Below are 15960 nucleotides of genomic sequence, written 5' to 3'. Positions count from 1 at the left end.
GAATAGCATTCCACACATGTGGTCTATATTTATTAATAACGTTAGTATAGACCACATTTTGTTCATCTGTTCATCCTTCTATGGACAGTTGGGGTGCTTCTACCTTTTAGCTTTTGTGAATAACGCTGCTAAGAGCATGAGTGTACACATGTGTCATGATAATTTTTTAAGTGATTATCCATTTAGGAAGGTTGCAGGAAGATGCCCACTTAGTGATAGGTGGTTTGAGAATTGCATATCAAAACCTTAGCACAATATGGTTAGCTACACATTCAAATCACGTTGTGGTGCTCTCATAATGTTCTCTTTAACTGCCCCTCTCCCGTGGGCACTTGGCAGCTGTTTCTACATTGTGACACCCCTCCACGCACACACCTGCCCCTCAACCACAGAAGCTTGGACCAGAGGTGGACACCTGAGCTGACTGCAGCAGGGGCAGTCAGATGTTCTCTCTTGGGAACTTGAAATAGGACCCAAGAGATTCTACCTTTGCCTGGACCCATCTCCTGAAAAGAGAAGATAAAAATCCAAGTGCAATGAATTGCTGCTCTTCTACTTTCCATGTGGACCAAAAAGTAGAACAATCCTGTGTGCAGAAAGAGAATGATTGAGACGTGGGAAAATGTCCTTGGTTTCTGATGGGCCTTCAGTCCCTTGTCCTCTACCTTTGTGAAGTCTGGCTGCAAATCCACCTTGGGTTCTCTTCTCTGAGAGGCTTTTTGCTTATTCTAGCCTGAATTGATTTATTTACATCCAAAGGTTCCCAATGAATACAACCCAGGACCTGGTAATCCTACTTCTGGGAATTATGCAAAGATATTTGCATGAAGATATTGCTTGATATGTTATAACAGGGAAATTAGAAATAATCTAAATGTAAAAATAGTAAGACATTAGGTATTATAAATTTAAAATATATGCTCAGAGAGAGAGAGAGAGGGAAAGATACAGTCATTACAAATCATTCATGTACAAACCTGGGCAACATAATGAGACTTTGCCTCTACCAAAAAAAAAAAAAAAAAATTAGCTGGGTGTGGTGGTGCATGCCTGCAGTCCCAGATACTCAGGAGATTAATGTGGGAGGATCACTTGAGCCCAAGAGTTTGAGGTTACAGTGAGAGCTATGATTGTGCCACTGCACTCCAGCCTGTGTGACAGAATGAGAACCTGTCTCAAAAAAGAAAAGAAAAAGAATCATTCGTGTAGAATACAATTCATTGATTTAGGGAAATGTTTATTTTATATTGTTCAGTGCGAAAAAAAGCAGGTGATTTTAAAAACTCAGGTAATGGTATCACAAGAAAATACAGTGATTATGGACTCCCACCCTAGACCACACTCACCATTCCTTGTGATGTTCTGAAAAAGAGATACAAGCAAGAAACAAAGGTGAAGGAAGGCATTTCAATATTAGCTGAGCATGGACTCCAAATTCAAAAGCAGAGCCTCAGTCCTTTGGTAAGCTCAAATGAACCATGTGAGCTCAGGTTTTTTTTTTCTAAGCTAATTTGGTTTTAAAGGTTTCAAATGAGGCTGAGTGTGGTGGCTCACGCCTGCAATCCCAGCACTTTGGGAGGCCAAAGTGGGCAGATCACCTGAGGTTGGGAGTTCAAGACCAGCCTGACCAACATGGAGAAACCCCATCTGTACTAAAAATACAAAATTAGCCGGACAAGGTGGCGCATGCCTATAATCCCAGCTACTCGGGAGGGTGAAGCAGGAGAATCGCTTGAAACCAGGAGGCGGAGGTTGCCATGAGCCAAGATCACACTATTGGGATCCAGCCTGGGCAACAAGAGTGAAACTCCATTTCCAAAAAAAAAAAAAAAAAAAAAATAGATAAATAAAAGCTTCAAATGAAAGGCCAATCCAGGACACCCAGCAGCTTGAGGAATAATGTTCCCAGGAAGACGATAGGGACCATTGCTCACAATGGCTGCTGCTGAGCCCACTGCTGCCTAACATTAATAAAGCAGCTGCCCACCGCCCAGCAGTTCACATGTTCACACACACCAGAATCTGGCTACGCTCTCTCAGCACCTCACCCTCTTCCCCTCAGGGGAAGAAGGAGGGTATTCACAAAATGAAATGGGAAGTCAGCCTTGGATGTCCCCTGCCCCAGAGTTCTGTAGCAATAACATGGTAGATACAGTGGGATACCATCAACGTGGTAAGTGTGTGTGTGTGTGTGTGTGTGTGTGTGATGGGAAACAGGGAGGGTGTGTCTGTAAAAGACTCAAGATCCTCCAGCAAAATCTTCACAATACTTATGCCTAGATGGTGAGAGTTGGGAAATTTTTGTTTTGCTGCTTTTTAGTATCCCATAAGCTTTCCCCATTAAACAGACATTTGTAATTTTATGGCCAGGCACAGTGACTCAAACCTGTAATCCCGGCACTTTGGGAGGCCAAGGTGGGAGGATCACTTGAGCCCAGGAGTTTGAGACCAGCCTGGACAATATCATGAAATCCCATCTCTACCAAAAAAAAAAAAAAATTGTAATTAGCCAGGTGTGGTGGCATGAGTCTGTAGTTCCAGCTACTTGGGAGGCAGAGGTGAGAGGATAGCTTAAGCCCAGGAGGTCAAGGCTGCAGTGAGCCGTGATTGTGCCACTGTACTCCAGTCTAGGTGACAGAGCAAGACCCTGCTAAAAAAAAAAAAAAAGGTAGTTTAAAAAAATGTAATGGAAAAATCACCGCAGTCAAAACAGTAATCACAAAATATGAAGTACCCAGGCTGTATTTAAGTGAGGATTTGTTTTTATTCATTTTTTTTCCTGGAAAAGTTTAATATGCCTTAGAAGTTTCGCAGATAAGTATGATGCTGAGAATGGAAGGCACCAATTTTTTTAACTTATTAAGAAAAATTATAATTGACTACATAAAAACTTAATACTTCTACAAATCAAAAGTGCCATAAATAAAACCAAGCAAATGATAAACTGGGAAAATATAATTAACCAGCTAAGGTCAACCTTGAATATTCAGAGTTCTTCAAATTTATAAGAAAAATAGAGACAAAGAAGGTCTTTCATAGCTAGACCTTCTTTCTGCCTAGACTTTTATAATGTCTCAAGCTGCAAGGTTTCCAGTGCACTGGATGTTGATGACACAGTATGCAGTGCACAGAGGCACTGTTTTGTCACACCATATTGTTGGGTGATCATGAAGTGATGTTTTAAGTATTTAAACTTCTAGCATACTGGTTTATCGCAACTCTTAATAGACAGTTAAAAAGAGAGATGCAAATAGGCCATTAACATGTGAAAAATGCTTAGCCTAATTAGTTATCAAATGCCAATTAAAATAAAATAAATGCTGCTTTTTTGTTTAGCAATTTAACAAAGATTAAAACAGACGACTATCTCTCCCAGCTGGCCCTAAGTTCTGTGAGGGAAAGGGATGTATTTGTTTTGGCTGTTCTTGTATCCTCAACACTGGACACAGTGCCTGACCCAGGGTGAGCCCTCCATAGACAATCATTACACGAACTGGGTAAAAGAAGAATGATGGCGCCCAGTACTGGAGGAACTGTCACTCTGTTCACAGTATCAATGGGAACTGTTTTCCTGGAGGGCAAAATGGAAGCATGCAGCGAGCGCGGATGTGGCCCTTCCTGGTTTATGTTAAATCAAAGGTAAACCCATTTGGTTACCTCAAGAGTGCCTCTTAGTTTTAGCACCCACATTTCAGAGAGTTTACATATCTCTCAATACAATACATTTCAGCAAATGTGTCTACAGAAAACATTTACATTTAGATCCCCCAAAACATAATACACCATTTTAAATAAATACATGTGCAGGGAAAGTCTCAAGTTGCATTCCAGCTACAGTTGGTAAAATGTCAGAATCTCATGCGGACTTTTGGAAAGGGGCTCCAATTCCGTGGCGGGGATGTGTGTCTCAGAGGCTGCTGGCTCTGAGGTGTCACTCCATGCTGTTCATTGTGAACTGTACTCTACCACCTAGCGCCAGTCCTGAATGCATTCCCACCAAGCCTTTCATAGCTAGACCTTCTTTCTGCCTAGAGTTTTATAATGTCTCAAGCTGCAAGACTTCACGGTGCACTGGATGTTGATGGTACAGTATGCAATGCACAGAGGCACTGTTTTGTCACGCCATGTTGTTGGGTGATCGTGATGTTTTAAGTATTTAACTACTAACATAATGGTTTGTTGCATATATTTAGGTATTTTATTTTGTCTTAATTACTTTTTGGATTTTGGGTTGAAGTACAACACAGTATAATTTTTTCCCACTTAAAATGATGGGATATAGACTCCTAGTTAATATCTTTACACAGAACATTTGATTTCCAGGAAAGGATTACTGACATTCAGCAGGAGACATCTGTACTTTCAAAAGGGTTATGTACTTGAATCCTTTCTAGTCAAAAAAGAAAAAGAAAAAAACCATAAAAGATGCATTTATAAAAAAAGATTTCATTGCAGCTTTATTTTAAATTGCAAAACTTTTGGAAACCTAAATGGTTAACAGAGTATCTGTTAAATACATTCTAGTAAATTTGTATGATTAAATCCTATGAAGTTATTTCAATCACATTTTTGAAGAAATTTAATTATATGGGAAATTCTTGCAATATAATAGTAAGTATGCAAAGATCAATGCAAAATATATAACATATAATGCAAGTTGTGTAAAACAAAAATATTTATATATGCAGAGAATAAACACTCCAAGAACGTACTGTAATTGGTTAACAGTCACTATCTCTGAGAGGGCAATGGATGAGTTTGATTTCTTCCTACTGTTCCAAAGAATACCTCAAATTTTCTTCAATGATAATGATTATATTTGTATTATTAAAGAACACTTTTTTAGGCTGGGCGCGGTGGCTCAAGCCTGTAATCCTAGCACTTTGGGAGGCCAAGATGGGCGGATCACGAGGTCAGGAGATCGAGACCATCCTGGCTAACACAGTGAAACCCCGTCTCTACTAAAAAAATACAAAAAACTAGCCGGGCGAGGTGGTGGCCGCCTGGAGTCCCAGCTACTCGGGAGGCTGAGGCAGGAGAATGGCGTGAGCCCGGGAGGCGGAGTTTGCAGTGAGCCGAGATTCGGCCACTGCACTCCAGCCTGGGCGACACAGCGAGACTCCGTTTCAAAAAAAAAAAAAAAAAAGAAAACTTTTTTAATATAGCACAGATTGGGGTGATTGGAAATAGTAACGATAATAACAATAGCAGCAGCAGCAAGAGCAGCTAACACTTGTATAGCACTTGACTCTGTGCCAGTAATAAAAGCCAGGTTATGAACCCACACTGAACTTTGCCTCAGTAAATAGCATCCTGCCTCTAGCATCATCCAGTCTCTGCCCATAGGGATGAATTCCAGTCTAGAAAATTTGTGAAGCCAGAAGTATCTGGTCAAAGATCAGAAGGGTCAGCTTGTTAGCTGACTTCAGTGGGTAATCGCAGAAGCCACGTACAGCATGTAGATGCTCAGTGGTGGGAAGAATACAGGGTTTGGGGGCCGCCAGACCTGGATTCAAATCCTGCCTGTGCCACCTAATTCCTGTGTGACCTTGAGGAACTTACTTCACCTTTCTGAATCTCACTTGCTCACGAGTAGAGTAAGAGCACCTCACGGCGCAGTCAGATGTTGTGAGGGTTTGAGTGGCAGCCTATAAAACACCTAATATCCACGAGGCACTCAGAAAATGCTCCTCTCCCACCCTTCAGTGCTGGTGATGATGTCACTGACTTCTTAGATCTCCCCTCCTTTGTTATTATTCATTTCAATAAGGATGACAGAAGATAAGCAAAAAGGACTTGGCTAAACTTGCCCTGTTTGCAGATAAGTACTCATGAATATCTGTGTGTGAATAAATGAGGGATGAGAAAGTGAAGAATTGAACAAATGAATGACAGCATACCTGGAGAGTGATGATCTTACCCTGACTTGCCTGCTTTTATCTTTTCAGCTTATCCACTCACCAAATGCCCTCCTCCCACCATCCTCCCCAATGCCGAAGTCGTCACAGAGAATGAAGAATTTAACATAGGTACCACCTCCCAAGCCAGCAAGAACTGCGAGCCCAGGACTGGGGAAGGAAGGGAAGGTGGCGGTGGGAGATGTTGGGCCAGTGGACATTACTCCCTGCTCCTGTCTATGGAGAGAGAAACAGTAGGCCCTGTGCCAGCAGGTTCTGTCCACTGAGTTTACACCCAAAATAAAATCAAAAGGGGAGCCAGGAAAACAGTTTTCTTCTATGATTCAAGTCAGCATCTTTTTGAGAAATAAATCCATGCAAGACAGTATAAAATGTCCTGAAATATGAGACATTCCGAGGCTCAGGCAAGGCTGAGCTGTGAGAGGGGAGCAGTTGTCTGGGCCATTTGATGGGAGCCGAGCTAGTTATTTAAGTCTGAACAGAACATGATCCTCCTCTGATTATCTCACCTGGAAGTGGGTTCAAGGTACTAATGGGTGCCCATCAGCCCTGACCAGACTTCTTAAGAGAGTCTACATGTTGGTCTTTCTTTGACAGGTGACATCGTACGCTACAGATGCCTCCCTGGCTTTACCTTAGTGGGGAATGAAATTCTGACCTGCAAACTTGGAACCTACCTGCAGTTTGAAGGCCCACCCCCAATATGTGAAGGTAATTGCATGGATCCGCATCTGTATGGGGCCTAGAAGTTCCTCCTAAACAAAGCCCTTGTTTTGTTCCTCTTTCTATTCCCAGTTCTTAGCTCAGTTACTGCCCCATAACATGAAAGTTCCCTTGGTAAATGTTGTCTGATGAATCAATGAGTGCATGAGGAATGAATGAGTGATCACTCTAGATAGGTTCTCTGCCCTCTTCTGATGTCTGAACCTGTGAATTGGCCACAGTGGCCACATCTATTTCCATCTGCTTTTTTTTCCTTTCCTGGAAATTTCTTGGAATTGCATACTGAGTACTGGAAGGAGGAAGTCCCTCCCTGGGCCCTTAGGGAAGGGTAGGCTCACACACCATCCCTGCTTTACTGATGCATGGATGCACTCAAGGCACTGTGTGCGAAACCAGGCAACTGAGAGACCACAGCAGTCTTTATTCCAGTGTACTATGCCTTGACAGAAATGAATTCTCTTCAGCTAGTCACCCCAACTAAGATCAAAAAATAGTCTCCACTCATCAGGCATCTGACTTAAGGCAAGGTACCTGATTGTCCTGCCCTCAGTCTTCTCTTCTATAAACTGAGGATAATGATAGTACTTATGCCATGGGGGTATTAAATGGGTTAATAACATAAACCAGTTTAGGATGATGCCTGGCATGCAGTAATTGCTCCATGTCTGCTGTTAATATTATCACTAGTGCAACTACTGTTTCTAGAACTACTGCTACCTGCAAATATTCAGTAGCCTATGGGGAAACAAGTCAGCCTTTCCCTCACTTCTGGGAAAGCAAGAGTAGGAAGAACCTGCAATATGGACGGTCAGTGAGGAATAGCAGACCCGGTAGAGGCAGGAGGGGACCACGAGGCCTAAGAGAACTTAAGTATCACCACATCTCAGTGCCCTGTGCTGGTCATCGGATTAGTGAAATCAGGAGCATGTCAAAGCTAAGTGAGTTTCCTCCTAGAAGACATTTGTTTTCCTTCTCCCCTTAAAATTAAAAAGGAAGCTCTATTGGGAAAAGTCAGTGAGTACCTTTCAAAGCTACTCAGGCAGAAGCCTGGATGAGTCCTGTGAAATTCTGGGCCACAGCAAGACTCTGTCTAGGAGCCCAGCCCCAGTGCTGATTACCAAGCCTCACTTCTCTGAAGGCAGAGGTGAGATAGGTGGACAGCCCGTAGCAAAGTCTTCTACCCAAAATAGCATTACCTGAGATTGTAATCCAGGGATTAAATTTTGGCCTTGCAGTTCCAGAAACTCCATTTTACCAGTGTCCCAGAATCCAGCATACCCAGGAAGCCTGTCTAAAGGCACATCTACTGCAAAATACTGATTTCTCTGTGTGCAGTGATCAGAATACTTACAACTATTGTCAATGCACACCTTTGTACTGAAAGAACAATGTAATGAAGAAGCCGATTTAGTCCTCAGAACTTTGCTTTGGTGTCCGCAACCCAAGCAAATGGCAGTGGATGGTCCTGAAATTGCTTTCATGCTGTGATGCTTGCCTGTGCTCCAGGACAGAGCACCTCCTCAGTGCTGGAGAAGGGCCTCTCTGAACCAGCAGCTTCCCACCCATTCATGGTGATGACAAAAAAACCAATCCTGTTCCTCCAGCTCCTCCTTTTCTAAGTTCCAAGCTCAATGTCTTCCTTAGAATGACATTTTTTTCTTTAGCTATATTAATCCTACTAATTAGGCCACAGCCAAGTTCTGGGACCTTTCTGTCCAAGACGCAGTTATCATCATTCCCTCTACAATTTATTGCAGCACTATGTTGCATGCTTTACATATATTATTTCATATTATATATATTTTTTTGTTTGTTTGTTTTTGTTTGTTTGTTTTTTGTTTTTGAGATGGAGTCTCGCTCTGTTGCCAGGCTGGAGTGCAGTGGCACAATCTCGGCTCACTGCAACCTCCGCCTCCCGGGAAGCAGTTCTCCTGCCTCAGCCTCCCGAGTAGCTGGGACTATAGGCACACACCACCACCCCCAGATAATTTTTGTATTTTTAGTAGAGATGGGGTTTCACCATGTTGGCCAGGATGGTCTCGATTTCTTGACCTCATGATCCACCCGCCCCAGCCTCCCAAAGTCCTGGGACTGTAGGCGTGAGCCTCTGCACCCAGCATATAATGTTTTATATAATGCTCACAACAGCCCTGTAAGTTCTGTGTTATCTCTGTGTTGGAGATGGAGAAGCCATCACACAGAGAGGAGATAACTTGTTCAAGACCACACCAGTAGTAAGCGGCAGAGATGGGCTATAAATCCAGGTGTATTTGACTCAAAATCCCATGTACTTACCTCTGCCCTATACAGCACCATCTTTGTTCAAATAAAACCCATTTTATAGATTATCTCCTTTGGATCTGGGGAAGCATTACTGCTGTCTGTATGTATGTTCCATCATCCCCTACTCAAAACCAGGTAGTAGAACCCACAACTTAACTAGGAAGTGATTCCAACCAACTGGCGAAGCCCAAGTCCCAGAAAGACTGCAATATTGACACAGGATCTCAGGCCACCTCATGTCATGGAGCAGCACAGTGATGGATGTGGGATCTGACTTGAATGTGCTCAAATGCTGATTTTCTAATGGTTGTCTTTTGTATTGGGAAAAGCAAATGTGTTGGCCATAGTTCCATCTCCACCCCCACATACTTGGTGTTTCTCTTTCTTTCTCCAAGTGCACTGCCCAACAAATGAGCTTCTGACAGACTCCACAGGCGTGATCCTGAGCCAGAGTTACCCTGGAAGCTATCCCCAGTTCCAGACCTGCTCTTGGCTGGTGAGAGTAGAGCCCGACTATAACATCTCCCTCACAGTGGAGTACTTCCTCAGCGAGAAGCAGTATGATGAGTTTGAGATTTTTGATGGTAAGTCGGTCACATGCTGCATAGTTCTCTGCTGCAAAAGACATGGACTTGCTCCAGAACCCAAGGAGTCTGTGCTGCAGTTTTCCTATCAGGGCCTGCCAGAAGCTCCACAGGATGTCTTTCCCTAATCACAGCAACCCCAAGGCTGTGGGACCTGAGGGGTGGCATGGCCCAAGCAGCAGAACTGCTTGTACTGCAACCTGAATCTGTTACCGAACCTTTTCTTAACTCTAGCTCCCATTCAAAGCTGTTCCTGTTAATGTCAGCAGATAAATGCGTCATACCAGTATTCCCAAGTGAAGAGTGTGCTTCCCCCAAAACCCAGAGATCTACCAAACTGCTGCTGCTTTGGCTTTAAGAGGGAAAACGTGCAATAATTTGCCCTTTAATTTGGAGGGCATGTCTCAGCATGCTTCAGACCACTGGACCCTAAAAATTCCACAGCAGAACTTTGTAGGATTTAGCTCTTACCCTCTGGAGCACATGCATCTTGCAAAGGCATCTTGCCAAAGCACTGATTGTCTCTTCTCACTCCTCAGATCCGATTAATATCATGTCCTCAATAGAGTGAACCAATATGTTATATTCTGCAAGATGTCCGGAGGGTCCACATCCCTTTATACTCTATTATGACAGAGAGCAGGAGAAGTAACATAGCTCTGGGGGAAACCATGAATGTATACTGTTGTCTACCTCATGTGAATGCAAACTGCTTCTGATCCTCCTTTCTGAAGGGTATGAAAAAGACTACATGGCCAGATCCATAGCTACATTCTATGTAACCAAGGCTGTGTTAATCTGTTCTAATAAAGATATGCGCCTGCACAGCTGCTACAGTTGAGGCTCCTACTTTATTAGGTGTGTACTGTGAGACAGACCTGGTCCAAGACTCCATTTATTCTCAAAACAACCTTCATGTACCCCTCCTCTGACAGAGTTGCTGTGATAATGCTTTGGACCCCCAGGTATCAGCATCAACTAACATCCTGTATCCAGAAGTCTTTGATATATCTGAACATTCCCTTGTCTATAATATTCTGTTTTCTGAGTACACAGTAGTAGGTGTTTGGGGGGAAGAACTGTAGGAACAACTGCTCTATACAATTACTGTCATTGTGCAGGGTCTTTTTTCACAGGGACCCAGCCTCTTGGGAAATGAAACCTGGCTCAAGTCTGCAAACTGGGCAGGGGATTGCACCTTTCCGCTGGGGGCAGCTTTTCTCACCCTGCTCATAGATCTACTCATGATCTATTTTGTTCATCTAGTCATACTTGTTATGGCTGCTCTTCTTGGCTTCCTATTTACTTTGCCCTTAGGAACATCATGTTCTATGAGCCGTCTTTGTAGATCCCATAGGCCAGGCTCTCCCAGCTGCCATTCCAGCCTTGCTTCCCATTTTAGTAATTACATCAACGTTGCTGCTGACCGTTAAGTAATTCCACCTGGCCTCTGTATTCTAGGACCTTCTCATCCCCATTACTGCTAGGGAGCCCAGTGTCTCTTCCCATCAGTTTTGACCCACAGAGGATAGCCATTAGTTACTCAGGTTTTCAGCAATGCTGGTACTCACCCCCTCCAGGAAGGCTGGAGCTCCTCACCTCCTGATTGCGTTCGTAAATGGAGTGTCCGCCAGGTCTTCCTGAGAACTATGGTCGGCTTTTACACAGCAGACCTAGCCCAGCATGCCACTTCTCCGAGCTTTTCCCTTCACAGTTTGCATGGCAGTTCTGGTGACTCTACTTTGTTTAATATGATCCATTACTTTTTCCAAGCTTCTAAGGGCTGTCTTAGTGGCATCCTAGAGCCATCACTCAGGGCCTTTTCCAGAGTGATAAATCCTGTGTCATGGATTATCCAGCTTTATATTCTGTGCCCCTTCAACCAGCCCCCTCGGGATGCAATCTCAGGCACTTAAGGTAGAACAAAAAAAGAGGGAGGTCTTTCTCAAAGAGCTTTCAAAAGCAGTATTAGGGAGCTCTGTTACTTATGACCCCGAGATATGACATTTTCCTCTAGCTTTATTACTATGTATGCATTCCATAAATATTTTTTTCTATATAGCAGGCACTGAGCTTTTTTGTTTTGTTTTGTTTTTTGTTTTTTTTGTTTTTGAGACTGAGTCTTGCTCTGTCACCCAGGCTGGAGTGCAGTGGTGCGATCTTGGCTCACCACCACCTGGGTTTGAACGATTCTTGTGCCTTAGCCTCCCCAGTAGCTGGGACTACAGGTATGCACCACCATGACCAGATAATTTTTGTATTTTTTTAAAGTAGAGATGGGGTCTTGCTATGTTGCCCAAGCTGGTCTCAAATTCTTGGGCTCAAGTGATCCACCTGCCTCAGCTTCCCAAAGTGCTGGGATTACAGGCATGCGCTTAAATATGCACAAGAGAAGTAGGGTGGCCAAGTGGAAGAAGTTCCCAGTTTGAAAACCAGCTCTTCCACTAACCAGCTAGTTGACCTTGGTCAAATCTCAAAATGCAAATCAATTTCTTCTTACCTGCCAGCTCCTATAGGTAGGCAGGGACTTCCTAGAGTACTGCTTTAGAGCTGGGCTCAGGAGAAAAGAGCACCTTGAGCAATGCCTGTGGATGCAGAGAGAGGAGTGCAAGTACAAATGATTTTGCTGACTCTGAACAAGTCACCCCACCCTCTGAGCCCTGAGGTCTTCCCTGGAGGCTCCCTGTGATGACTCCCATGGTCTGTAATCCTGCGTCCTTCTCACCCCAGGTCCGTCAGGACAGAGTCCTCTGCTGAAAGCCCTCAGTGGGAATTACTCAGCTCCCCTGATTGTCACCAGCTCAAGCAACTCTGTGTACCTGCGCTGGTCATCTGATCACGCCTACAATCGGAAGGGCTTTAAGATTCGCTATTCAGGTGAGTTAAAAAAACATACAAATAAGCCACAGGCCCTCTCCTCATCGAAGCCGCAAGCTCCTCTGTGGAGACTGGGCAGCCATTCCCCTCCTCTAAATCTGCCTCACCTGAAGCTAAGTGGTCTTTGCCATTCCCCTACCTCCTATTTTTCTATTCCATTCCCCTCTTTGAACCTCTTCCCTCTTTTCTTTCCATACAGCCAGACTGTGTCTTCAGGATAAGTTTAACTATTTTATATGATCTGATAGTACCTAACAGTGATCCTGTCCCTTTAAGAAAGTTAGGAAATGCTAATAAAAGTTTCTTAAAACTAAAAAGCCCTAAGGCATGGATCTCTGACGGGCAGATGTTAAGCAGGCAGCAAAGGATGGGCTATATTTCAAGGCCAGGTGCCTTTCTTCTGCTCAGGAAGCCGTATCTTATAAACAGAGTCAGATCAAAAGGCCAAAGACTGACCCAGGCAACAATCTATAAGGACCAAAAAAAATATTCCTGGGAATATAATGAGATGGAGAAATTTGAATTTATCTGATCTCACATCACGGGAATTACTGTCTGTGGTTAGAAGAAAACTTCACAAGCTGCTTGATGCCCACTTTGAAGGCAGGTGGGTTCAGTGAACTGCTGACTGGGCTCTACAAGCTTGGAGGCAGAAATGAATTACTTAAGACCATGCGGGGTTCCATCATGCACCAGTTCCCTTTCAGCACTCTTTCCCCTGGCTACCTTTGGCCTACATTCCAGGCAAATGATGGACAAATCTCTAACGAATATTGGTTGGGGGCCAGGTGCGGTGGCTCACACCTGTAATCTCAGCACTTTGGGATGCCAAGACGGGAGGATCACCTGAGGTCAGGAGTTTGAGACCAGCCTGACCAACATAGTGAAACCCTGTCTCTACTAAAAATACAAAAATTAGCCAGGCATGGTGGCGTGCAACTGTAATTTCAGCTACTTGGGAGGCTGAGGCAGGAGAATCGCTTGAACCTGGGAGGTGGAGGTTGCAGTGAGCCAAGATCGTGCTACTGTACTCCAGCCTGGGCAACAACAGTGAAACTCTGTCTCAAAAAAAAAAAATCTTGGTTGGAAGGAATGTCAAAATCAGTACCTGAAGTCCCACTTGCCACAGTCCATCTCTTCTCATGGGTCTCCTACTTGCAAGACCAGCCCATACTCAGCGGGTGAACAGTCTTAAAGAATCCCTGGGTGTAGCTTTCAGGGAAGAGCCAACCAGAGGAAGCTGAGGGCTCCTGGGAGGAGGTGGGTCTTGACTGTCTCAGAGCCTACATCCTCTGCAAAGTCCATCCAACCTCTCCTTTCCCTGGTGCACACAGAGGAAGGGAGGGTCTGGGAGGCTGCAGTGACTGAGTGCCCCAATGTCAGAGACCAGCTCTCTCACCCACTAGCTGTGAGATTATTAAGCAAGGCACTTCAGGCCTCAGTGTCCACATGTTGAAAAAGACACTTTAAGGTACCTCTTAGGGGTGACTCAGGCTGAGTTCCTGGCAGCTGCTCACTCAAACAGGAAATACAGCAGTTTGGTAGCATTTCACTCTACCGGTTGCTAATTAAGAACTGAACGCTATTAAGGAGTTACCCTTTCCTTGATGTTCTAAAGACTAACATGTTTGGGGATAATGAGTCAGTTGTAATTACAATACATATGCCACGTAGAAAGTGAATTAATTACATGGCGCAACAATTAGTACTTAATAATTCAGATAGAGTAGACGAGTGTAATTTGCACCTGTGTCTGTCACTGTGACTAAGTATATTTTACAACCGAGATTCTTGTTCCTGAGGGAGGTAACCATGTGGATATGGCACACATAGGACACAGGGGTCAAAGCAGGAGTAGGGAAACAAATCCAGCTTGGAAGGTAGCTATTTAAAACACCAATTTAACTGGTAGAGGGATGTGATCACCAAAAAAGAGGCTGTAAGGGCCCTATACCCAAATCCTGCCTCATCCATCTCTGCCTGGAAGACCCCACCAGGGACTCCTAGGGCAAACAAAGAGAATTATCTGCCTGCTCATTTGGTCATCCCTTTTTGCTGGCCTCACAGAACTCCCCCTGAGGATCCCTGGCAGGCTTTATAATGTGAGTCCTTTCAGGCTGGGATTTTTTGTTTTGCTTTTATGTTTGTTTGTTTGTTTTTTGAGACAGAGTCTCACTCTGTCACCCAGGCTGGAATGCAGTGGCATGAGCTCGTCTCCCTGCAGCCTCCACCTCCTGGGTTCAAGCGATTCTCCTGCCTCAGCCTCCCGAGTTGCTGGGACTACAGGCATGCACCACCACTCCTGGCCAATTTTGTATTGTTATTAGAGACGAGGTTTCACCATTTTGGCCAGGTTGGTCTTGAACTCCTGGCCTCAAGTGATCCACTGGCCTTGGCCTCCCAAGGCCAAGGATTACTGGCGTGAGCCACTGCGCCCGGCCCAGGCTGGGATTTTGGTCTGTTTTCTTCATTGTTGTATTGCAAGCACTTAGACCAACACCTGGAAGATAATAGATACTTGATATCTATTTGTTGAATAAATGAATGAAACAAGTTGAAGTCCTATGTGGAGGGGAAATGAGCACTGTAGGGAAATGTGTGTCCCGGGTTGCCACAGGTCCGTCTCAGCGCATTCCCCCACACAACACGAAGAAGGACAATGACCATTTATTGAGCATTGAACAGTGAGTGCCCCATGCTGTGCTGGGGGCTTTATGTACACAGTCTATATTTACAGTTTAAACTGACCAAAAGTCTGTGAGGTAGGTATTACCAGTCCCAATTTACAGGTGAGGAAATTAGAGCAGAAGTGATTTGTCCCACGTTACAGAAACTGGTCAGACCAGAAATGGGACTGGGGCCCAGGCCTGACTAAGGTCAAAGTCCACACCCCTGCAGTCGCAGCTTTCTGGAACCAACCCCACTGGGTTCTACTTTCTAAGTCTGTTTGGAAGCTGAAGGGATTTGAGAGCCTGAACTTAGCCATACAACCAGATCTACCTTTGGACCGCAAAAGGGACCCAGTGCTTCATGAAGCTGTTTTTTTGTTTTGTTCTGTTTTTTTAATTTTGTTTCGGCTTTACCAACCTGACTGGGTGTTTTTCAATATCCACCATTCAGACCTTCCTCAGTAGCAGAGGATGTGGCAGTGGCAAAGACAAGGGGATGGGGAAGAAGAAAGGGAAAGAGGGCCTGCATGAAAGACGATGTCTGTCTTCCTGCTGGTACCAGTTCCCTGAACCTCATCTTGTTGTTCAGCCCCTTACTGCAGCCTGCCCAGGGCTCCACTCCATGGCTTCATCCTGGGCCAGACCAGCACCCAGCCCGGGGGCTCCATCCACTTTGGCTGCAACGCCGGCTACCGCCTGGTGGGACACAGCATGGCCATCTGTACCCGGCACCCCCAGGGCTACCACCTGTGGAGCGAAGCCATCCCTCTCTGTCAAGGTGAGAAGCAGGTGGAAAGCGGGTCACAAGGTAGCTCAGATCCAACTCACATCTGGGGTTTGTCCCAGGACTAGTCATTTCCAAATGTGGGTTTCCTCTTTGATAATTATTTCATTCTTTCCACTAGC

At 44.6% G+C, this 15960-nt stretch overlaps 1 protein-coding gene across 1 annotated transcript in view; it reads left to right on the top strand.

Annotated features, from left to right (window-relative positions):
- Positions 1–15960, top strand: part of CSMD2 (CUB and Sushi multiple domains 2) — a 655178-nt gene that overhangs the window by 573302 nt on the left and 65916 nt on the right. The window contains exons 45-49 of the mRNA XM_025355777.1: positions 5949–6029; positions 6516–6629; positions 9320–9508; positions 12239–12385; positions 15644–15832. Of these exons, the coding sequence (XP_025211562.1) occupies positions 5949–6029; positions 6516–6629; positions 9320–9508; positions 12239–12385; positions 15644–15832 (720 nt within the window). The remainder of the gene's footprint in view (positions 1–5948; positions 6030–6515; positions 6630–9319; positions 9509–12238; positions 12386–15643; positions 15833–15960) is intronic.

The sequence above is a fragment of the Theropithecus gelada genome, chromosome 1 (assembly GCF_003255815.1).
Source record: "Theropithecus gelada isolate Dixy chromosome 1, Tgel_1.0, whole genome shotgun sequence".
Classification (NCBI taxonomy): domain Eukaryota; kingdom Metazoa; phylum Chordata; class Mammalia; order Primates; family Cercopithecidae; genus Theropithecus; species Theropithecus gelada.
Note: the sequence above shows the minus strand (reverse complement) of the source record. Positions and strands in the feature narration are given on the sequence as shown.